This window comes from Solanum lycopersicum, chromosome 2 (assembly GCF_036512215.1).
Source record: "Solanum lycopersicum chromosome 2, SLM_r2.1".
Classification (NCBI taxonomy): Eukaryota; Viridiplantae; Streptophyta; class Magnoliopsida; order Solanales; family Solanaceae; genus Solanum; species Solanum lycopersicum.
The window spans coordinates 66183224-66208255 of NC_090801.1; the positions used below are offsets into that span (position 1 = coordinate 66183224).

Consider the following 25032-nt stretch of genomic DNA (forward strand, 5'->3'; position numbering starts at 1 on the left):
TACAAAATTAAATCGAAAATAAAATTAAATTGTAAATCAAATCGATTCGGGAAAAAACACGATTAGTAATTTTCTTTGACTAAGTTTGGTATAAGAAAAAAAAGTACGACTATATTTGGTTGATTTGGTTCTAACTAAAAAAAATAACTCGAGACCAAATCAACCAGACATTATATATATTTTTTTAATATTTATTTTATACATAAAAATATTTACTTTGACATAATTTTAAAAATATTTCTTATAGATGTATATTCTACAACAACTTTTATGTACTTTTTAAATAGAAAAAAATGACACAAATTTCACCTTTAAGTTCTCTTATTACCATTATCCCCATTACTTATACAAATTCTTAAAATACCTCATTTTCACGTATCAGATTAATGTATCAGCACATCAAATTAATGTATATCGCGTATCAAATTAGTGTATCATGAATATAATGTATTTTACTTAACGAGTGATGTATCTCGTGCATCGGATAAATATATCAGCGCTTATATTATTAAATTAATTTTAAGAAATTTCCATAATTATAAATTTATAAAGGATAAATATTAATTTTACCTTAAAAATACGTGATATTCGTCTTTCGTTCCCTCTTTAAATTTCCATTTTGTTTTGTGCGTATAAATTAACTTGCGACAGATGATTGGCAATGACTCTTAAAGAGCAAGAAGTCAAAATAAGGTGAATCATCAATTGAATATCGAACATACTCGAAGAACGAACTTGAAAGATTATTTCTTGTTAGTTTGAAAAAATGACATCAATAAATTAATTAGGAAAATATATTATTATTATACGTGTTTACGTGGATATTTACTATTTATAATGATGCAATTTCATAATATTTATAGAGATATGTATATCTTAAAATACACTATTAAACAGTGTCAGAGATAAAAAAAATCTTTTTCAAAATTTAATATTATCACAAAAATTTCGATCAAAGTTCAAAAATAGTAAAAGTTGAAGTTAACATAAATAGTCATCTAACAAAATAATAATCAATATATATATATATATATATATATAATACAAGTAATAAATACATTATGTATTTTTATATTTAACTAGTAAATATAACTATTTCTCACTTATGTATAATAAAAATACTCCATATGTAATTTTGTCGTATATTTACGAGACATATCCCATTAAATTTGCATCTGAAGAAAACAAAGGTTAAGTTTCTAGTACTTTCAATTTTAATATCTTCTTCACCCAGCTTTAGGATTAATTGTGCATGCGTTTCCATAGGATATGCATTAATTTTTGTATTAAGTACTAGTCACAAATAGACTGATCGATGTCATAGCAAAAGACAAGTAAAGTGAAAATAAAGAAAAAGATTCTGCAAATAATGAATGTATATTGCTTTTCGACTCAATTATTTATAATCTTTAGTCACATATTTTCAATCATTGAAGTTAGTGCAATTGGCGATGAGAAAGTTTACTACCTAATTAAGCAAGCAAAGATTAATTTATGCTTCCTTGTTGTATATTTACTTATTCAGTATTGTTTCAGCATATATATTATTTGTTATAATTTTTTTTTAATGTTAAATTATAAAAAGTTTTGGATCAACATTTTTAGATATATTTTTTCATTATATTAATATGCAAAAAATTGTAATTTATAATACTTTTCAAATAGTTTTAAAATATTTAATTTTTTTTTAAAAGATCAAATTAATATAAACTAATTTACCTTTAAAAATTAATATAATTGATTTTTGATAAGCGTAACATACTAAACAATTTCGGACGGAGAGAGTAATTTTTAACTAGTATAAAATAAAATATCATAATTTTTTCATTTTAATAAAAAAAAGTAGAGTGAGGAAGTATTAATATTCCGCTTCTTCTAAGAAACCAGTAACTCTGTAAAACCCTCAACCAAAGGAAAAAAGATATACTAAAAAATAACCTTGCCACTTAGGGATTCTAAAACAGACAAATAAATAAATATAATTTCGTAAAGATATATATGATGCTTCCAGTGGTCATGGTGCTCTCTACAAAAAATAAAAATAAAACTAACAGATTCTAGTAAAAAAAATAAAAATAAAAATAACACTACATAATAAATAAATAAATAGAAGCTAGTGATGAACATTATGTGACTAAAATGATAAGTAGTAAGATATATATCTTGTAAATCTTATATTATTACAAACTTATGTGAGATACGATCAAATAAACAATAATTTTATAACTAATTTCAGTTGTTTTTTCAATTAAAAGAACATCTCATAGATTATTCCCTTTTTTTCAATTGCGACAGAGAATTCAAAAAAGAAAAGAAAATAGTGTCTAATTGTAAGTTGCTTCTATCTTTTTAATCCTGTACGATTCCATCTCCAATAAGAATTAAAATTGATTTAAATAACGTCGTTTTTGTTATAAATTTGATAAACAGGAAAAATAAATCTTTTTCGAAGAAAAAAGATACTCTATTACCATAACATTGTGTCGTCCACGATGTTGAGATAGAAAAAACGTCATAAATTAAAGTGGAGGATATATATTTTCATAATTAATGAACCTGAAACTTTTTAATTAAAAGTGAGAATATGTTTTCAATAGACATTTAAAAGTTACTCAATTTTTTTTTTTTAAAAAAAGGCTCCAAAAGTACCATTATAAATCTGAATATATGGAATCATTTATATAATTGCATCAATATGTCGTTGACTTGAAGATCCACTTAATTACCTTCTTCTAATTACCAACATAACCTTGAATTACTATTAATTAATTCCTTGATCATATAAGTTAAAATTAAAGAAAAAGTGATTTCTAATAGGCATTTTTAGATGCTCGTGCATTATTTTAGCTATTCCTAATGTCTTGAACAACCAGGTTCTTGAAACTTCATTAAAAAAAAAAAAAGTAAATTGTAAAATGTCACATGAATATATATGATATTGACATTTTAGAAATATCCCGGAACACATGTGTATAAATTAGGGATGATTATATATAATATTAAATTAATGACCTAAAATAAATAGAGTAGCTATTGTTTGATTTAATTGTGCCCCACAATAAATGTTTGTCAAAGTTTGTCAGTCGCCTCTCTCTCAAAACTCTCGCTCGTCACTCTCCTTTTGCTCGCCTCTCTCGCTTTATACAACAGAAGTGTATAAATTATATTTTTGTGTTGTATAAAGCGAGAGAAAATTGTATATACACATGCAAAAACATATATCTTCGTGCTATACACTTAATTATACAATTTACAAATATTTTACTTCGATTCAATTGTATACAAATGTAAATTTTATACAAATATTGCAGCGAAAAAGGCAAACGAATTATACAATTGTAGTGACATACAATTTTCTCTCGTTTTATACAATAGAATTATATAAATTGTGTTTCTGTTTGTATAAAGCGAGAGAAAAATATATATCTTCTTCCTATTCACTTATAATTATACAATATATTACTTCGATTCAATTGTATGCAAAGCAAATTTTATACACATATTGCAGCGAAATTGACCAACGAATTATATAATTATGCATTATACAATTGCAGTGAAAGTAGACCAGCGAATTATACAATTGCAGTGAAATAGGCTAGTAAATTTTATAATTTAGGCCAGCAAATCATACAATTATATATATAACAAAACTAGCAAATTATACAATTTAAATTAACAAATTATATAATTATATATATAGCAAATTATACCATTATATATTTATTATAGAACATAACTATAAACTTTATTATTGCATGCAAATATAAATTTAATACTTGCTTATGTGAAAGGTGTACCCTATATTAAGCATAGTATGCAATTGCAACGTCAAAGTATGCAAACGGTTACCATTTTTTTTTTTTTGTCCAAATATAGAATTTAGGATTTGACAGAATATGCAACAAATCAAAATCAACAATTCAACATTAGGGGCGGAGTTTGTTGCCTATTTGTCAGTAGTTTTCATCATACTCTTGACGATTTATACAGGATATAAGACAATAAAAAGTAAAAACGATATCTAGTCCTCTGAATAAATAGTTTAATATTCACTCAATATATTATTTTTTTTAGGTATAATATATAAATATATTTTTTAATTTGATTTCAAATTACATTTATATTCTTAATTTTGGATGTATATAATTAGACACTTAAAATTGTATAAAATTGAACAAATAGATACACATGTCCTACATGTAATTATACATATCATTTTTTATCCTACATGATGTCTTACGTGTATTGTGTCATGTAGGGTTCATGTGTTTATTTATTTAAAAGTTAGATAATTAAAATATCTATTTGTGCATTATAAAAATTGAAGACCAAAATTAAAATTTGACCAAAATTAAAATTTGAAGTTAAATTTAAGATGTAATATGTATTTATGCCTTCTTTTTATTGCATGAGCGTTAACATATCATTTCAAAGAAACCATAAATTCACATACCATATATTTAGCCTATAAATTTGCCCTCGTCAAGTATTGGAGCAAAAAAAGTTGGTTTCCTATACTAGCTCTTAAAATCATAATCCGCTTTAAAGACTACACTTTAACTGATTATTAACCTACTAATTTATTATTGAATCCATTTTAACCCAATTTACTCATTTATTACCACCTAAGCTATTGACGATTGTCTTATATATAGTGATGATAAAAGAAAGTTCACAGGTGATTAAATATTGTTGGTTTAATTTTTATTTTATTAACAATTCTTTAAATTTACGTTTCCTGTTCTGCCAGAAAGTAGTGGACGTGGACAAATTTGCAGACGTAAAGTTATAAGTACATTATTCACATTTTTCAAAGATAATGATAAAATAAGATAAATAAAGTAAAATAAAAACTAACGGTAGATAAAGATCTGCTCAAGTATAATTAGATCAAATAATGTTTAATAGTCTTATAGATTCATGACATGTATACTGTATAATAATTTATGGTTAAGATTGATTAAAATTATATATTCATCTTAAAAATGAAAATAACAAAAGCGTTAATTTTTTTTAATACTATCAAATAAAACAATTAAATGCACCCTAACTAATATTTTCAAGAAAAAAATAAGACTGACAAAAATATGTGGGACTTTCAACGTTTTACCTGTCAAACGTTGTACTTGTATTGAATTTTTTATATTATAGTAGCATGCGTGAAACTACTCCAGAACAAGTTTTCGGATAAAAAGTCAAAAAATTTGCATATTTTTGTCAATCTTAATTTTTTTCCTTGAAAATATTAGTTTGGGTACACATAATTACTTTATTTGATAGTTTTAAATAATAAAAAAGTTGATAACTTTGTTATTTTTATTATTATAATTAATAAGTATATAATTCAAATGAATCTTAACCATAATTTATTATATAGTAAACATGATATGAATTCATAAGGTCATTGAACATTACTTGGCCAAATTATACTTAATCAGATCTTTATCCGTCAATAATAGCCGTTATTTCTCTCCTGACCTACTTCGTCAAATATTGGAGCATGCAAAAACACAAATAAAAGATTTAATTTATATATCATCGATCGATCAATTTGATCATTAAAGAAATTTTGGGATGATAATAATTTTAATCCATTATTTTTATAGATAAACAAACGTAGTATTCAATTTGTCAATCCTATTTTTGTTAAATGTGATATGCATTATTATTTTAAATGATCTGATCATATAAGTAGTTCTTAACTTAACCATTGCTTAGAAGTCAATTATAAACTTCTAAATAAATTGAATTGAAAGGAATGATAATGGGAAGCTCCGGACATTCCTAGATTTGAATAATATGGCAATTGCGACTTAATTCAAAAGGATACACTTGTTCCTCATTAATTAGTTGTGAAAAAAAATCTTTTAAACGAGTTTTTTATTATTATTTTTCTTTCTAAACGAGTTTATATTATAATGTTCAAGTTTTATTTTAAGATTTTGGTTTGAATCGTTTCAAGAAATGTGTTTAAGTAAATTTTACTCTTTTATATTCCTTTCTAAGACTCTTAAAAGAAGGGTAATTAAGTGCTAAGGTGATCTTTTTAGTGTAAACCCTTTTTTTAAAATTATTTTACTCTTTAGTGTAAACTCCTCCGCAACTAATTAATCTTTTAATAACCATCATAGAATTAAGCCTAGAATTAAACTACTCCCTCCGTTCTTTATTATTTGTCATGATCTATATTTCTAGAGTCAATCTACAGTTTGACTTATATTATAAGATGTATTTATTCATCATATTGTTATGCAAAAAATTATAATTTATAGTAATTTTCATAGGGAAAATTACGCCGATAAGCAAACATATACTATTTAATTACTCATCATAGCTATAGTTTGCTATAATTACCACTCGCGACTAACAATATAATTAATTACGTGGGTTGACTTCGAGTTTGTATAATTAGTCATGTTTGTATATGTATAATTCGCCAGGATATACAAATAAATATGTATAATATACAATTTTTTAGTCTATATACATATACAATTCACCTCTCTCCTATTTTCTGCCTCTTTCGCTCGCCTCTCTCCTGCCTCTCCCAATCTCGCTATACAGTTATATTCACTTATATACATTTACAATTCACCTCTTTCCCACTATCTGCCATCTCTCGCTGGCCTCTCTTGATCTCGCTCGCCTCTCTCCTCTCTCTCCCAATCTCTTTTGCCATATATACAATTACATATGAATAATATACAATTATCTGACTAATATACATATACAATTCACCTTTCTCCCACTCTTTTCCCCCTCTCTTTCGCCCCTCTCCTTTCTCTCCCAGTCTCACTCGCCTCCCTCCTCCAAATAACATGTAGCTATAAACTGTAATTATCAAACTATAGCTATAGAGAGTAATCAATTATTTTTAAGTGGCTATATGTGAAAATTTCCCATTTTCATATAGTTTTTGAATATCTAAATCTTTTGTTTAAAATATCAAAAATAAATATAATCTATTTTAACTTTAAAATTAATCAAATTAACTATCGAAAAGTGTAATTTAATAACTAAAAATGGACGGAGGGAATAATAGATATGTTGTTGCTGGCAAATCAATTGCTAGAACATAGAGAATCGTCCAACTAATCAACAATATCTCTATATATTTATTGTACTCCCTCCGTCCCGATATTGTTTGTCATGATTTTTATTTTTGGAGTTAAATTAAAAAACTTTGACTAATATATTAAAATGTATTTTTTCATCATATTAATATGCAAAAAATTGCAATTTATAATACTTTTGATATAGTTTTAGAATATCTACTTTTTTTGTTTAAAATATCAAATTAATGTAATCCAATTTACCTTTGAAAATTAGTCAATTTGACTTTCGATAAGCATAACATGACAAACAATTTCGGACGAAGAAAATATTAAGTATTATTGGGAACTACACTATTTATACTGTTGATATTCATATTAGGTAGGAATTTTTTTTTTAAAAAAACAATCAAAGTATTAAAAATAACACGATAAAAAACCACATAGTCGTCTCTCATCATTAGGTAATGTATAATGTATGCTATAATTTATAAAAACTATCAAAATTTTTCCAAATTCCAATTCTTATATAATTTTATTAATAAGATATCGAAATATTCTAAAGGTGCTCCTTTTATATATATATATATATATATATATATATATATATATATATATATATATATATATAAAATGCATAAGTACCTCCTAGTCTATGATAAAAAATTGAGTGACACGCCTAAACTTAATAAAGATCCTATTACCTTCCTAACTAATTTTATTCTATTTTTGTGCATTTTTTGTGCTGATGTGGCACTTTCAACCATCCAAGTTGGTTGTGTTTGAACACACTTGCTCATCATGTGTGCAAGTATATATATTTATGTTTTTTAATTAAAAAATATTTATTAAAAAAATTTATTTTTTTTATTATTTAAAAGATATTCTTATTTTTTTAATCTTGTATTTAGATTAAGTTAATACACATTTTTTTTACCTTGTATCAAAACTATTTTTTTTATTTACATTCATTTTTTTGTCTCTTTTATTTTTTATTGAGTTTATTTTCTTTGTCTTTCGTTTTAATTTTATTTTAAATGTCTTGTATTTAAAATAAGATAATTTTATTGGATATCAAAAGAAGTAAAGAAAATTGAATCAAACATAAACATATTAAAACATTAAAAGTAAAGGATACTTTTAAATTATTTTTTAAAATACACACAATTTATTAATAATAATTAAAATTGAAAAGATAATAAATTAATTGAAAAATATTTAAAGCGAAAAGAAATTTAAAAAAATATTTTATAAAGAAAGAAATAAAAATAATTAAATATAGATAAATTTTATTTAGCACTAACTAATTATAAAGTTATCAATTAAAAAATGACATGTTTCCAATTTATGCAGTCATCACTTATCTTCAAGAGAGTGTGCACACTCTCTATAACATGTTCTCGTTTATAATATTTATTCCATTTTAAATTAGTTCATAATATAATGGGTATTTATGAATTTTATCAAAAAAAAAAATTGATTGCAATTACAAAACTTTCAAATCAACATAATTTTATAAAAATACACAATTCAATAAATCATCAACGAAATTAAATTTGATTTCATTCTTGCAAGTGATATGAACCATCTATTCACGCAAAGTATGAATATATTTTTACATAATTTAAAATGAATTGCACGCTTCGAAAAGACAGTATAATCTTGCAACCAGTGACACTATAGCTGTTTTACATCCAAGTAATGTCTGTACCTTTTCTTGTTGATGATCTGATCTCAGTCAGTGTATGGTGGTGGGGTTGGGTATAGATGAATAATAATCATCATAGTAGTGGCAAAAAAAAATATTCTTTTCGTTCGGATTAAATTTAAATATTTTTGGTTTGTCTAAAAAAGAGGAATATTTCTTTATATGCATATTAAATTTTTTCAAGATCATAAAATTTAGAAATCTCCCTTTACTTTTTAATGTTCGGATCGAAAAAATTGCATGAACAAGAAATCTCGGTAGGGCTGATTTACATTATTCTCGCAATAGGAAAAAGGTATGAATAGATAGACATGGGCACACATCTTAGCGTATGCAAAATCTTTGCAATCATGTGCCAGGTTTGTTTCTTTTTTCTTTTCACAAAACATATACTTTACAACTTCAACAATGGGCACACACAGATATAGCTTACCACTTAAGCAATTTAGACTGCTTAGTTTTAAGTTAAAAGTAAGTTTTAGATGTCGAGTTATATATGTTAAATGTTCTGAATATAGAATATGAGATTTTTTTTAGGAAAATGCACAAGTACTTTTAGATTAACATCAAAATTTCAGAGGCATATCTTAACTAAACGAAAATTGTATTACCCTTTGAATTTATTTTTTTTGTAATTTTATGCACCTTTTGTCTTACATAGCACATTGCGTGACTCCACGCAATTGAGGTGCGTGGAAAATATTTGAATATCACGTGAGTCAAAAAGGTGTACAAAATTATATAATAAATAAGTTCAGGAGGATAATAAAACCTTAAATAGTTAAAGTGTGTCTCAGGAATTTCGATCATAATCTACGGATACTTATATATTTTTTCTTCTTTTTAAGCAAATTAATAAGCTTGTGTTTAAATCCAAATCATAATTTACCATTTTATATCATATGTCTAAACGAATTCTAATAATTAAAATACATCACACCTAATAAATTTGCAGGAACATGAGGAGGCACAAGAAGTGGTGTAGAGGCTATAGAATATGTCATGAAGAGGTAATAAGAGTGAGGTAATTAAAGTAAAAGCGATAGTGATCAAAACCATGAAATCACGTCATTGAAAAATGAAAAGCCTTGGGGCACTTTAATAAGTTGAGAAGGACAAAAGAACATCGATCAGTGACATTTTTTAAATAAAGTTCAGATTTGTGTATTGAATACGAAAAAACTCTTGATAGTTGGCATTTTCTTTCGAAGAAAGTTCTATACAATAAAAATTTAAAATAGTCAAGACTCTAATATAGAATGAGAGTTTACACAATACAGATTTAAAATAGTCAAACTTCAATACAGATATTAAACACGAAATCAAAAATCAAAAATAACAATCGATAAAGAGTGGGTGGTGGGGAAGACGAGACACTCAGTAGTAGTGTGTCATTATCTTATCATTCTCTACATCGAGTGGAACTCAGCTCCAGAAAAAAAGACAAAATTTGTCGACTTTAAGATACTCTTTCACTTTGCAATGATTTCATGCGCACAAAAGTAAAACAATTCCCTAAAACTAAATTTGACATTTACTTCAAGATTAATTATGTAAAGAACTAATTCATTCTATTTTAAAGTAAGTGATCTTCTCCTTATTAAAGAAAAATCAAGTAGGTCTAATGAACAAATCACGTCATTAAATTTAAAACTGAACTCAAAATAAATAGTTTCTTCTTCTTCTACAGCGTAAGAGCGTGCCGATCGGATCTGGAAGTCTAATTATAAATTTTCGTGAATTTCATAGTTTTTATTTAAATATTTATCTGTCGTTTCAATTATTGCTATAATATTTATTTGAAATCACAATAAAATTTCATAAATATTAAATTTTGAATTTGCCTTTGTTCACACGTGTGTTATTAAAGTAGAAAATGAAAATGACATCGACTAATGACACATGAAGAATACTGTAAAGGCACACCGCACATCTATCGGTTTTGTGCTGCTTATAAATTTGGTTTTCAAGGATCACGCATTATAAAAGCAAAAGGATATATATATATATATATATATATATATAGTCATATAGATATATATAGAAATAGAAAGCCATGTTGTTTCCTTAACAAGTATATACTCTAGAGTTTGAATTCATCATCCTAATGCGTTTTTTCCGTAGGTCATCTTCACTCTTGAGTAGTTCTTAGTCTTTCTTTTTATTTATTTTTTCATTCGATATTCGATATCCATATTAAACTCTGATTAATTCGAATTAACACATCCAAGGCCTATTTTTGGCCTTGATAGATTATTTTTTTTCATACTCAGAGCTCGAATTCGGAAAACCCTATAAATGAATTAACGGTAAATTTTGACTTGTTGGTTCTATTGTATTATTGGGACATTAGAGTTTTAGTGGTTGCAATAATTATGGACGTTAAACTTCACTTATGGAGACAGAGTAGACTTCCATGTTAGGAAGGAGTTGGCAACCATTATGCAATGGAATGGATGTGCAAATGCACAAAAAGAAGAAAGAGAGAGATGCAAATACGCAGAGGGTATGGCAGACCCGAGAAAGACGGAATTAATTGTGACCGCCTGCTGATTTGTGCAATTATTACTTGTTGGGTTTGTTTGTCTTTATCCCACGAGCCAAGCGAGAACCGGAGGGTTCAAATTACATTCTAAATTTCACTAGTTAAAATTACTATAGTTTTAGTTGCAACTTAAGATTGGACAGACATTTTTGCCGAATGTGTTTTTTTGGATGGTCTTCTAACATTTTTCACTCGTAACTTATGAACGTTTTAGATCAATGTTTGAAAGTCTCTTTGAGCAAATTATATGAAAAATCATGCTCTAAAAATTAGTAGACATTAGAGATAGTCTAATATTTTATCAGTTTCAAGGATTATGTATGCTCATCTTTTATAAGTATTAAAAAGAGAAACTTTCACATATAGCAAAATTTATAAAATTACGCTCCTTAGCGAATATAAATATGTATAATTCGTTGTACATATAAAAAGAAAGCAATTGTATAATTCGATATACATATAAAAAAGAAAGCAGTTGTATGCAAATCAATTGTATAATATGTGTATGTATAAAACGAGAAAGAGAGAAATACAAAAGAAAATTGGGCAGGGGATATTTCTATTGTATAATTATAAGTATATAGGATGAAGATATATATATTTGCAAGTGTATATATAATTTTCTCTCACTTTATACAAACGGACACACAATTTATACATTTCGTTTCTGTTTGTATAAGCAATATAGGTTAGGGTGACGAGCGAGATCTGACAGAGGGGAACGAAAATATATGTATATATACATTTTTTTCTCGCTTTATACAAACAGAAACACATTTTATACATTTGTGTTTGTATAAAAGTAAAAAGGGAGCGAGCGAGAGAGGGAGAGTGACGAGTGAGAGTTTGAGGGAGAGAGGTGATTAACAATCAGCTTGCTATAGGATACAATTGAATCAAAGTGTGGTATAATATTTAATTTAATTTATTAATTTGTCATTATATATAATTTTTCCGATAAAAAAATGATCATTTTCGTAAATCAGCTTGGCTCGGATGGGCTGGAAAATCTTGGGCTCGCGTAAATTTGTGATGGGCCAATTGAGTCAGACTACGCGTAAATGGTCCACTATAAAACAGGAATTCGAAATTTTGAGATATCTTCTCAGAGAAAAGAAGAGATGGCGGGAAACGATTCACAGAAGCAATTTCTAACTCTTCTCCGCGAATTCGCATCTGAAAAATCTCAAGGAGGTTAGTTTTTTCTTCTGATGATTCGACGGATTTAATATTGTAAGCTAATTTTTCGAAATTTCCAGAGCGAAGAATAGTAAATCACAAGAAGCGAAATCAACAGCTGCAATCAGAGCTTCAACTTGCATATGCGGAGGTAGAAGAGGCGAAGAATCAGAAGGAGACTGCTGAGCAAGAGCTCAAAGTCTATGAAGTAGAATTGGCCAGGAATGAGTCTGCAATTCAAACCCTAGAGGTTTTTGATTTCATTTGTATTTATATCCGCTTTTTTTTTTTGTTGGTTGATGCTTTGAGCTAATGAAACATATCTAATTAACTGAAATTTGAACTCCAGAAACGCACTTGTTCTCGTTTATCTAAGAGATCCGTTTCAATTACGTTATAGGAAGGGATCCTTTGGATTCAAGATGAATTGTCAGCGTATGGATCTAATGTTGAGTCTCTCAAGGTAAAAATCTACTTGAGATTTTGTTCGGCTCATTTGATGCTCTGTTTTTCTGGTCATAATTGTTGAAGTTTTAACTTCTTAATTGTTAGATATGTATTATTTGTACTTATTTATATTTGTAAATTTGAACATTATTGTATTGGTTTGCTAACAAGGCCACTTTTTCTTCCTACGAATTCGCTGATCGACTGATGATATTTGAACCGTCAAAAGAATAAAGAAGCAGAAACTCGGTAATGAGATGCTTCCTTCAGTTAACCTCTAGACTCTTTTTGGGCAATTACAAGCACTTAATTATGCACAAAAGACGTCTTTCTCTCCATTTAGTGTTCTGAAATAATCTGATTGCATTTCCTTTTCTCATTGTGTCTATCATTGCTTATGCAGAGATGACTTCATAGAGAAAATGTTTGAGCTCAATGCACAGATAAGGTACAGTTTGTTTGTGTGTCCTCAATAGGCCACCTTTTACTATTGAAATCCACTGGATGAAGTCGGACTAATAAGGTAGAGTTCGTCAATATCTTTTTGAAAAAGTTAGAGATCATGTTTATAGCTCCAATCCTGTTGCTTTGTAAAACATACAACTGCTAAGTACAGACAGAGATATAAACCAGTCTCAGGTCAATCCATGTCCGTGCTGTGCTGATGTTAAAATAGCTAACTTAGTCACCATTCTTCTTCTAATGTGCATTTTACACATACCGTACGAGAATACCTACCTTTTTTTTCGGTTTCTCATCCGGTGTTCGGTACCCACATTGGAGTCCAACTAAATTTGAATTTGCGCTGGGAAGCCCATCATTGGGGGGTAAAGCTCTCCCTAACAAAGGCGACTCCGGACCAAGAATACATACTAATTTAGCATTACTTGGCTGCTGCAAAATCTTCTGGATTGCGTTTACACAGACCATGGCCTAAGTAACTAACTTTGCTTTACTCTTAAAGCTGATTCAGTCTGTAATACTTGAAGATTAAAGATTATCGACCAATATTTTTGTTTTATATGCTTATAATCTTTGATGTCATGAATACTATCAACAAGAATTTGTGCTTGGAGAGTGATCATATCTGTCTAGCATCAAGTTATATGCGAAAGAGAAACATTTTGACCTGATGATTTAGCATCTACAGTGAGTACAATGATTATGTGGTTTTTCGTTTGCTTTTCAAAAATAATTTGTTGCGATTGTATGGTTATCGCATGGTCACAGAAACAAGGATTTTTTTATTGAGCTGCCAGTCCTCTAGCCCATATCGTATTTCATTGTTCAGTTCTTACTTAGAAACTACTGAACTACAAATACTATAAACTGGGTATGATTCAGTCGTCTTATCACTGAACTAGTACATATACCTTTGAGACTTGTGCACATTAACTGTTCAACTGGCAAAGTCTAGACATGGAGTTCCAAAGACGGTAAATATTCTTCTCTGTTGTGGTCGACTGGCCTTGTTTCTTTAGCTTGGCAGGAAAAATTGTTATTTGGTTTGTCTTATTAGAAAAGTTCTTTCCCTGAGGGCACTGGATATCTACAATATAGTAATCAAAGTGACACTATAGGTCGACCATAGAAAATTTAGTGGCCAGATATAAACCTATCTATTTTCATTCTAACTCTGAGACTCATTTCATTTTAATTTGTGACTACACTAATAATTTAGCTGCCTTGCTGCTAAATGTTTGAACCGTTTTCTGCTGAACTGGATGCAGGAAATTCCATGAGTCAATAGCATCTATATTCCGAAATGATGATTGCAGCACGTCAGCATCAAAGCCTGGTCTGTTAATGCACATAGATATGCACTCTTCTTTTTCTGATGTGTTGGGGAGTTTCTTCTGTTATACGTGATGTTCAATTCTGAAGAGTTCAAAAATTTGATTGTTGCTTTTCTTAGCTTCTTCAAGCTGAATAAGAATTGTTTTACACCTTCACGTGCAGGTTCAGCTAAAGCCAAAGCAGAAGATGCTGAAGCTTTCAAAGGAGACCTCCAGAATAAGCTAGCTCAGATAGTTTCTCAGATCACTAAGGAAGAAGAGGAATACCAAGTTGAACAGAATATTCATCGGCAGGCAAGTCATTGTGTTTTTGTTAGACCAGTCTATTCATATACCATTGTTCTGTTGATGTTGTCTGGTTATTAGTATTAGGAGAAATTACATTGATCAGTGTGGTGATTTTCAGGTTGCAGAAGAGTTGAATATTTTGGAAAGTAAAGCATCACTGATAGAGGGAATCACAAAAGAAAATATGGAAATGCAGGAGTTAGCCAGATATCCTTGAATTTCTGTTGTTTGGTCTTTGTCCTATTTAATGCTAATTATATATTATGTTCAGCTCATTTGTAGAAGAAAAATCAGTCAACAGGGGATCTAAAAATTTCATGAACTATTCCACATTTAGACAATAGTCTCATTATATGTTTACTGTATTACGGAGAAACTCTTTCACACCTCAAAAAAATACATATGAAATCGGCACCCTTGCTTTAGATTTGTCAACAATCGTTGTGTCCTTGACTGGAAGTAAGCAGACTTCTGAATTGGAAAACAAATGTGCTTCCCTTGGAGATGAGCTACAGAGGAGGTCGGTATGTCCCAAATGTCACAAGGACAATACAGCTGCATTACGTCAAATTCTTCAAGCAGGCGATGAAAATTAGCTTCTTGTAAGTAGTCCCTGACATTTTAACTGATGATGGTCAAAAGTAAGACACTGAGGTGCTTACACTTCTGCCCTCATGTCTTCCATTGGCTTATGTGTGACTAAGCTTTGGTTTACTACAAATAGGGCTAGTTTGCATAATTGACACTCCTAGTTTTTCTACTCACTCTCCCCTATACATCCCAAAGAACAAATGTAATGGAAGCTGTAAAACGAGACATACTTTTACCACAAGGATAATTGTGTTCCTGTTCTTTCAGCTGTCTATGGTATTGCTAAAGAAAAAAGTTAAAGGTACTTGCCTCTAAATCCCAATAAAATTTTCGTCACCGCCCATGTTCCACCTCCCTTTACTGGATGTTAAGAGAGGCTCCAAAAGTGGGGCTTTAAAGTGAATCCACCAGAATGCTTTTTTGATGGATTGGAACTGATTGAGATGTAAAGAGATGAATTGTTTGTTCAGTTTAATAGGAAGTCATCTTCATGATTTTCCTGTGTGCACATATGTTGTTAATCCTTCTGTATCCATCACAATCAATGATAAGAGTGGAGATCTAGCTTTTATATTACTCTTGCCTTATAGCTGCCACATAAAATTAGCTCTTGTAAATTGACATTTGCAAAATCATCCATAATGAGCTAGAGATTAAAGAAACTACAGTGAACACTGATTTGGGTACTTACATCTTTACTAGGAATTTCGGAGGGGACTGAAAGGAGGAAACGGAACCAAACTTGAATGGGCACACTTTTGATCTTTAACTAGTACAGAGAATAAAGCAGACACGGGCCGATGGTCTGAGAACTTGCTTTCACTGCGGAAATAGGAAAGCTGTTTCACTCCCTTTCCATACCATAGGATTCTATCACACCTGCCATTAACATTCCAAGTGTCATGATAGCAAGTATGAGCCACATAATGGCTAGCAATGACCAGTACTTGGTCAGTTTCCTTTTTTAATTTTAATCATCAGTTTTGAGAAAAGGACTAAACCTGACTCTCGATGTTTTCAATTTTCTGATGGATGGAGTGATGTGTGCCTTTTTATGGGAGGTGGGGGGATGAGTCACTCACTGGTGTTTAAATCACGAGAGTTCTAGATAAAAATGTAAAGTGATGACTGTACCATGCTGGAGTTCTTTGCTTCTCCCCTGCTCTGCTTGGAAGTCCACCAGAATATCGATTGCAATTGGAAGAAGAATATTTGTATGTGGGAGCGAATTCTATATCTCCCTCTTGCCAACCCTGAAACACTCCACCATCTTCTAGTTCCTTCCCCAACTGGTCAAACTCTTGCAGCGCACTCCAATTTTTCCTTTTTATTAATTCCCTCGCTAAATTGTCTTCCAAGTACAGTCTGTAGTTGAGATCTCCAAACCAAAATATCTGGCTGTTCTACAAGAAAATACATCTTGTCACTTTAGGTGGAAAAATCTCATCATGGAGTTCTAATAGTTATAAGAAATCTTCTTAGCTTCTCAGCTCGATATCTTTACTATGAATCCAATTACTGTCCAACTCTTTGTTATAATTGTCATTATTTTTCTTGTAGTTTTGATTCAAAAGGAAATTCCTTTACCAGCGTTTTTATAAATCCGACTTATCTCTAATGTTGAAACAAAATATGTTGAATATATGTTAAAAATGCGTAACTAGTTGGGTATGAGAAATATGACTTACTCATGTCCTAAGATGGTGAGAGGATGATTTTTATGGCAGTCTTCTGTCAGCCGGGGGAAAGACGTTCTCCTAAAAATCTCGGTGACTTGACGGTTCCTCTTCCCTTCATCACCTTTCTTTTCTCCTGAGGCTAAGTGAGCTGCCACAAAGCAAAAACTAGTTCCTCCTATGGACATGCTCACAGAGACGGATCCTTTGTTTCCCAAATAGCCCATAATGCCGCAAGCTACTGAAGAGACCTTTACTTCGGAGACACAATACTTCTTTAGCAATGTCCTTCTCATCCACACACTAATGAAGACACCAACCATCTTCTTGCTAGCCATCAATTTGTAACTACCAACACAATCTGAGAGCTTATATTCAGTTCTAGACTGACCTCTTGCTGAAACTATTTCGTAGTCATTCCTCAGTCTACTATCTGATTCAGTGGCTTGATCATATCGATAATTATCATTGGTGATTGGATTGACCATGGGTGTTAACCAGGCACCACCATACTTGCTATTTAGAGTTTTACCGACGAGCACATTCCAGTTAGTAGCTTCTGTTGGATCTTCTGCTCCAATTACAGTTTTAGGCTTTAGAGGGACTATTTCCTGGAAGCTGCTAGTGGAAAAGTTTCTTCTTAAATGACCAAGTCCTCATTGATGAAAAAAGAAGGTCATACTTTGAAATTTATACATACCCAAGAACATAAATATCTGCTGCTTCTTTCAGATTTAGCCACTCATCCAAATCTACAGCTAGACTTCCCACAGGAGATCTTCCGGCAACATTCCACGTACCCACAAAGATTCTACAGCAAAAAGATGGTCAAAATAAGTATTATCCTGTTAAGCTTTAGAGGTCCATAACATGACATTCCAACAGGTGCTCACCTCAATTCATTGTTTAGGATGCATGGTCTTCTGTCCAGTGACATAACAGAAAGACCATTCATGTACACGTCATCTTGTCCGTCGTCATCTGTTGAAAGCAATCAAAAAAAGAATATAAGAAGGTAATTTGAATACATAAAAATGAAACTAAACGAATAAAGTGGAGGTGCTACGGCTACGCAATCCAGATTACCAAGAAACGAAATAAACCTGAAATTTCGCTTAAATGGGATGCTGCATCAGCTCTGCTTCTTCTCTTGCTAAACCACAACCGAAACACTTTCCGTCTTGATTTTCTTTCCTTGTTACCCATGATTTGAAATAAAGTCCATTCCAAAAATGACCAGTTTCGTCAAAGAGATGACAACATCTTTTCTTGTCAAGTTGGATGGCTGAAGAATATCCACATGGCTGCCTTTTAGGTTCTGGGTAAAGCTATCATTGTATTGGTCGCCTTGATGGAAAATGTTGTGGAATGGACGAATGAGACAAACCCATAATATATGCGATAATACCAAGATTTAAAGAGATAGAAAGAGAAGGAAAAGTCAAAGGTTGTTGAATTGCACATTTGAGAAGCTTCCTTAATAGTCTTAATTTATTTTCACTGAGTTGTTCAACCAAGAGTAAATTATTGGCCGCACAAGTTTCCATCAGTTTTGTGATTGTGGGGTTGTTTACAAGCACAGTTCATATAAGTCTTGTGTGTTAACTCTTTATCCGTGACTACAAGTTATCATACCACATGGCCAGATCAATTCATCAAACTGTTTAAGTCGTGCATTAGTTAATTACACTCATTCTCAAGCACGACACCTAAGCCATCTTTACAACCGTACATCATTGTGTCATTGCTGACTTTACATAACCCAAGCCTCAAAATTCATCACGTCTTAATCTCCTACCAAGTTTACCGTAAGTTCTACATAGTTGCTTGGACTTTTCAAAAATGTTGAAGTTGTAACGGGTTTTCCGAAAATTCACTGCTTTGGAGGATCTAACACACTCACACACACATGTCATTATTTTTAAGAGTCCGAACAACATAAAGTTTCACCACCACAAGCATGGATGGATGAAGAATAGGGCAACGAACAAAGTCTCACATTTAATTAAAGAAATAAGCAAAAAAATGTGGGAGCACCTGGAAAGGGTAAAAAAGAAGAAGCAAACTTCTCAATTGTGTGGTATTATTTGGGGAAATATGAGTAGACTTTGTCGAAGCAAGTAATATCAGACTAGCCCAGTACCCATTACCTCGAGTTAGACATAGCTCCAGCCTCCAGCATTCAAGTGAATAAATGTAGACTTCAACATTTTAAGCTACCTGATTATACATATTCTTGGACAATTTAAAATTTAGTTTTTTTTTTTACTTATACCATTTACACCTCTTTTAATGAAATGTTACTTGGTTACCAATCCTCTATTTTAGATTATCCCCAGCCCAAGAAAAGAGTGTGTGGCGGTAATTAGATCCTAAACAGATTGAGGCAAACAATTTCTTTTCCAAATTCGTTTAGAATTATCATCCTCAATGGTGACAGATTCATCCTTCTTGAAATGGAATGTAGAATGGTTCTTCGTTTTTTTTTTCGAACTTAAATAGCCGCCCACCTAACTGTGGTTGAAAATTTGAAGGCATTTGTTAGTGTTCCGTGCAGTAACAATGATTTTAGTACTTGTTTAAGTACTACTACATGGTGTATGGAATATTAAGATGACCTTAGGCTGAGGGACGTGAACAATAAAGTGGTCCATTGAGAATTAGAGGGCCTAAATTGCTTAATTGAAAGACATAATACATATATTGTATTTTAAATTTTAACTTTGATCTTCAATTTTTATAATGCAGAAATAGACATTTTAACTAGTCAATTTTAAATAAATAAACACATGAGTCCTACATGACAAAATACACGTAGGACACCATGTAGAACAAAAAATGACATGTAGGACATATCTGTTTTTTTGTTCAACTTTATACAAGTTTAAGTGTCTACTTATGCACACCCAAAGTTGAAGGGCATAAATGTGATTCGAGACCAAGTTAAAAGGTATATTTATGTATTATGCCTAAATGAAATGTATTATTTATTATTTAAAGAGGATGATGTCGACTTCCGACACATAAATATCTGTACCTTTCTTAGGTTGTGACATTCTACCAGAATTAATTATAGCTTTGATTGGACTCACACCGGCTTTTGCGGACACCTCTGGTACTTCATCAACCATTACAATACTTAATACGATGGAGTCAAAATTATATTTAACGTTATTTACCCTTCATTTGTACAACCCAGCCAAATAGAGAAAATATTACCTTTAACATCTCTTAATAATAATTCCTATATAAATTATATGTTATATATAATAAGATAATAGCCTTTAGTATTTGAGGATCTAAGGCAATGACATTAGTAGTCTAACCCATCAACCGCCCTGCTATATTAATAGGAGAGTAAATAATATTAAAGTTTATACGTGCTTGTCTTTGTCCCCATTTTCAAAGGCTACTAGCGTACAAGCAACATAAGTTGAAATTTATTAAATAAAATTAAAAAAAGTGCAAATGGATTACTTATATGAATAATAATAGGTGTGGAAGTGGTAAGGAAATGTGAGTTTTCCTATTTGAGATTAAAAAATACTTGTTGCTTCCACCTCTCTTTTAAAAAATGTTTGTCAACCCACATCCCCCTTGATTCCCTCGAGGGAATTTATAAAATTTTATTGATTAAGGAACAAGAAAGATAGACAATAAATTTTTTTTAAAAAAAGGGGCTTTGGTTGATGATTTAATGCAAACAGAGATGAGATGTTCATGCTGGTAAGTCAAAATTTAGGATATATGCTTGGCTGGCAGAAATCTAGTTGGGACCGACTAATTCATTATATATCCACTCAAAAAACAATCACTAGTATTATTTCGTATATTTCAATTTATATGATACTAATTTCTGAGGAAGAATGATACATTTTTTTATTTGGAAGCATATAACTATAAATTTAGGTTGCAAATGCTATGACAAATTTAAAAGTTTATGAAATTTCGCAAGTTTATTTTTCTTTTTTCTTTTTAATTCCATGAAAAAGCTAACCTGTATTATCATCATCATTATTATTATTATTATTATTATTATTATTAGCTTTCAAACTATAAACATGAAAAACCATTCTGGTCCATAGACTAACGACAAAAAGTGTCACAACTTTGTGGTGGTATAGTGCTTAAGCTACACTTTGATAATTGAAGGTTTACTCTTTAGGCCCAATATTACTGTTCCTAGAATAGATAAGACTATAATTTGGGCCCAATAGGCCTTCCAATTAACATTTTTGTAAGTTGCTCTATTCAATTTACATTGTCCCACTTCTCCAAACTATTTTTCTTTCAACCCCAGCGACTCATCCACTAAAGCTAGGTAAGAAATGAAAGTAAAAAAGAATGGCAGGGCAGTCGGGTGCACGAAGCAGCTGGGTTTGAAAAAGGATCACGCTCTAGAGTTTTTGTAAAGTTTTCTATAATACTTGAGGCTTGACGTTAACTTAGGTATTTATTTATAAAAATATAGTATTGATGTATCCAACTATACTTGTATTGCCTAATCAAATTGGATAAATTACTTATGTATCCAAATACATTTGTATTCACAAATCACCATTTTATTAATATTACAATACAATTATCTATGTATATAAGTATTATTAAATATAAACATTTGACATTTGATTGAACCACAAATATAAGTATAATGAATTAAACCACAAAAATCACTCCTACAATCTTATGATATAAATAGTTTATTCTTAAATATTTTTTTTAATTAATATATTATCAATTGATGTGCTATAAGATTATAACAATATGCTATAAATAGTTTATTTTTAAATATCTTTTTTAATTAATACATTGTGCTATAAGATTAAAACAATATGCTATAAATAATTTATTTTTAAAGAGTATGATTACAACTTGATATTTATCCTCTTAAATATGTGTGAAAGTTTTACCTGAAGGTTTACTCTTTAGGCCCAATATTACTGTTCCTAGAAATAGATAAGACTATAATTTGGGCCCAATAGGCCTTCCAAAAAGTTATACTACAAAGGTTCCATTTTCATTCTCCCTCTTCAAATGTAATAGATATTTTTCTTTCAACCCCAGCAACTCGTCCACTAAAGCTAGGTATGAAATGAAAGTAAAAAGAATGGCAGGGTAGTCGGGTGCTCGAAGCATCAGGGTCTGAAAAAGGATCACGCTCTAGAGTTCGTGTTCTTTTATTTTCCACCATGTGTTTGGATATTTTTGTTTAAAAATAAATACAAGTGTTCATCCATTTAGATGAAAATATGTGTACCCAAGCTCTAATTATGTAAACATATTCATGAGAAGAATAAAAATGTTTGGATCAATTGAGTAGGCTAGAGAATAAACATGAAAGTAGCATTGCGCGTGCTGTTTTTACTGCAGGCCACACAATGTGGGACTTATGATAGGTGCAAAGATTTATACTTTAATTAATTAGCCTCATGCTTTACTTGAAGCAAAAAGGTGTGCTTTGGTGAAGCATGTAAAGTAAAAAAGACACTACTAATCATGTCATTTTAAAGTTGTCCAACTTAAATTATTAAATTTTTACTCCATTAGTTAAAAAATTAACACTTTTGTCCTATAATAGATCATTCGAATACAAAAGTTTCAAAGATGTCAGCTTTTGTTTTCAAGGTTGTAACTGAAATATGTTTAAAGGATAAACATTGCTTCAAATTTGCGTGACAGTAAATATATAGAGACAAATTTAGGCTAGGTTTTATGTTTCAATTGAACCTATCGTTTTATACTTCTAATTATGTTTTATGTATGTTCAGCATGATATTACTGAAACTAGATTCAAAATTCACCTCATAAAGTGCACATGTATAATGAAATCACACTCATAATGAATTTTTTTACTACCTCTAGATTGTGACAGTATCACCTCTTGTGAACAACCTAGCTACTAAAAATATAGTTTTAAAAGAAAAAGCAACTAGTAATTAAAGATCAAGATAGGTCTTTCTATTCAGAAAATCTTTAGCACTACAAAATTAAAAATGCTTTTGAATGAAAAGAACCACCTTGATTTTCTTTTTTTTTCTCTCTCAACTAGAATAGTTGGTCTAATTTAATTAGTAAATGGGTCTACGCTTGGGAAAATTTTTGTCACCTCCTTTGAGTGAAATTGAAGTTCGAATTCTACAGCTTTTGCTATAACTATAAGCCTTTGCATCAGATATTAAATGTTGTCTGAACATTGCTATAAATGCCTCTGCTCTTTCATTCAATTCCTCCATTGAAATTTGTTGAGCCTCTTCTACTGAATCATCTAATAATTGTTCTTTTTTGTTTTCCTTCTTGTCTGTTATTTTTGGATATTCCTCTTTCACATCCTTTGTAATTGCTTCTTCTAATATGCTATCTTCAACACAAGGCACTATAGGTTTCTTGCATTCTTTCCCCACCTTTACCTGTTTTAACATAAAATTAAATAATAAGAATAATTCCATGTGTTTGCACTCAAGAACGTGACCTAATAGTCACTTTTTGGTTAGAGAAGTGACATGAGAACTATGAAAAAATACTTGGTGATTTTTTTTTCATATTGATGGATTACAAATAAGGTATCCTATAGAATTAATCGAGTTGCACATAAGTTTGACTCAGACAATACGATATATTTAAAAAATCAGACAAGAATTCAACAAATATGTATATCATCTAATTCATGTCCAAACGTCTAATGATGAAATAGTCATAACAATTTCTCACCTCAATCTTGGATTGATTAGTAGTGTTGCTGGTGGTTTCAACAATTGGAGTTGTGGGAGTATTCGTTGTAGATGTAAAAAGAATAGCTAAGAGTAAGAGATTAAGAGCAAGAAATGCTATAAGTCGCCATTGTTCCACAAAAGAAACTAAAATTGCACGTTCTAAACATGCCATTAAAGCAGCCACTCCTGCTGCAAACCATACTGCTTGTAATGTATCTTCTTTTTTTACTACCATCACCATTTCTATTTTCCTTTTGAATTTTGGACTTTGAATTAGTGAGTAGCCCAAGAGGGGGATTTTTATAGAGTGAGGAGATATAGGGTTGGTAATACATGAACTTTAGGGTATATTTACATGAAATGCCACTGGATTTGTGGGTCATAGTTTAATGATCAAGTGATGTGACTAGAGAGGATGTTTTTTGAGGGACAAGGAAACATTCTCATCTGCACTCTCTCTTTTGTTTCTTACTGTTTGGCTTTTTAAAAATCTCAGGCGTGCAACCGGCTTTATCACAATTTTGCAGTTTAAACAAGTAAAAGCACACAAGAAATTGAAGCAGATTTTTATTTTGTTTGCTTAGTTTTTATTCGATGTTCAATAGCTATATTTGAATCCAAGTAAGTTTGAAGGAAATTCTATATTAAGATAAAATGCTTTTTAACAAAAGCGATTTCATAGGAATCGTACTCAAACATTGAATTTCCTCGTTCTTGTATAAATTTGAGATCCAACATGTGTAGGAAGTTGCCTAGAAAGAATACATCTTGTTTTTCACCAAAAATGATAACATAAGAGGTCTGTCATATGCTACTGAATACTGTCTAAACACTCAAAATGTGACATAATTAGTCCAAATATTCTAGTTATAAGCTGATGCTTTCGAATATTGTATTGATCCATTCTAATAGTACTAATCACCACTTCAAATCCTGCCCCTCTATTACGTTGACCCTATTCCGTGCAGTAACCACTCTTATTTTACTTTCATCTAACCGATTTCGCCTTTTCTCGAGATTTTTGCTTTTCATCTGAGAAC

General features: G+C 30.4%; 3 protein-coding genes across 4 annotated transcripts; 1 reads left to right on the forward strand and 2 right to left on the reverse strand.

Moving 5' to 3' along the window:
- Nucleotides 1–12328: 12328 nt before the first annotated feature.
- LOC101249606 (uncharacterized) lies at nucleotides 12329–15270 on the forward strand. Its single transcript, XM_004233648.5, has 8 exons — nucleotides 12329–12499; nucleotides 12565–12734; nucleotides 12885–12947; nucleotides 13161–13180; nucleotides 13335–13379; nucleotides 14662–14729; nucleotides 14891–15021; nucleotides 15134–15270. Exons 1-8 carry the CDS (start codon nucleotides 12367–12369, stop codon nucleotides 15230–15232), a joined length of 729 nt encoding a protein of 242 aa, XP_004233696.3. The 5' UTR covers nucleotides 12329–12366; the 3' UTR covers nucleotides 15233–15270.
- Nucleotides 15271–15305: 35 nt separating this feature from the next.
- Nucleotides 15306–18742, reverse strand: 5PT4 (inositol-1,4,5-triphosphate-5-phosphatase). Of its 2 annotated transcripts, none has more exons than XR_011214414.1 (7): nucleotides 18386–18742; nucleotides 18176–18263; nucleotides 17983–18093; nucleotides 17295–17900; nucleotides 16608–17004; nucleotides 16298–16485; nucleotides 15306–16196 (listed from the first exon to the last, which is right to left on the reverse strand). XR_011214414.1 is itself a non-coding variant. In NM_001247941.2 (7 exons), the coding sequence occupies exons 1-6, from the start codon at nucleotides 18486–18488 to the stop codon at nucleotides 16305–16307; spliced, it is 1353 nt and encodes a 450-aa protein (NP_001234870.2). In that variant the 5' UTR covers nucleotides 18489–18611; the 3' UTR covers nucleotides 15341–16196; nucleotides 16298–16304. The 2 variants fall into 2 exon arrangements, 1 of the variants encoding a protein (NP_001234870.2); NM_001247941.2 differs by having other exon boundaries at nucleotides 15341–16196; nucleotides 16741–17004; nucleotides 18386–18611.
- A 4476-nt stretch (nucleotides 18743–23218) lies between these two features.
- On the reverse strand, nucleotides 23219–24276 carry LOC101249328 (uncharacterized). The gene is made up of 2 exons (XM_004233647.5): nucleotides 23991–24276; nucleotides 23219–23689 (listed from the first exon to the last, which is right to left on the reverse strand). Exons 1-2 carry the CDS (start codon nucleotides 24231–24233, stop codon nucleotides 23351–23353), a joined length of 582 nt encoding a protein of 193 aa, XP_004233695.1. The 5' UTR covers nucleotides 24234–24276; the 3' UTR covers nucleotides 23219–23350.
- Between the last annotated feature and the right edge of the window lie 756 nt (nucleotides 24277–25032).

Excerpts from the sequence above, each read along its gene's own strand:
- LOC101249328 (XM_004233647.5), bottom strand. The coding sequence starts at position 24,233 with ATGGTGATGGTAGTAAAAAAAGAAGATACATTACAAGCAGTATGGTTT. Across the intron at positions 23,690-23,990 it reads CTAATCAATCCAAGATTGAG|GTAAAGGTGGGGAAAGAATG; the intron begins GTGAGAAATTGT and ends ATGTTAAAACAG.
- 5PT4 (NM_001247941.2), bottom strand. The coding sequence starts at position 18,488 with ATGGGTAACAAGGAAAGAAAATCAAGACGGAAAGTGTTTCGGTTGTGG. Across the intron at positions 18,094-18,175 it reads ATCCTAAACAATGAATTGAG|AATCTTTGTGGGTACGTGGA; the intron begins GTGAGCACCTGT and ends TTTTTGCTGTAG. Across the intron at positions 17,901-17,982 it reads GCAGATATTTATGTTCTTGG|CTTCCAGGAAATAGTCCCTC; the intron begins GTATGTATAAAT and ends TTCCACTAGCAG.
- LOC101249606 (XM_004233648.5), top strand. The coding sequence starts at position 12,367 with ATGGTCCACTATAAAACAGGAATTCGAAATTTTGAGATATCTTCTCAG. Across the intron at positions 12,735-12,884 it reads CTGCAATTCAAACCCTAGAG|GAAGGGATCCTTTGGATTCA; the intron begins GTTTTTGATTTC and ends ATTACGTTATAG. Across the intron at positions 13,380-14,661 it reads GAGCTCAATGCACAGATAAG|GAAATTCCATGAGTCAATAG; the intron begins GTACAGTTTGTT and ends AACTGGATGCAG.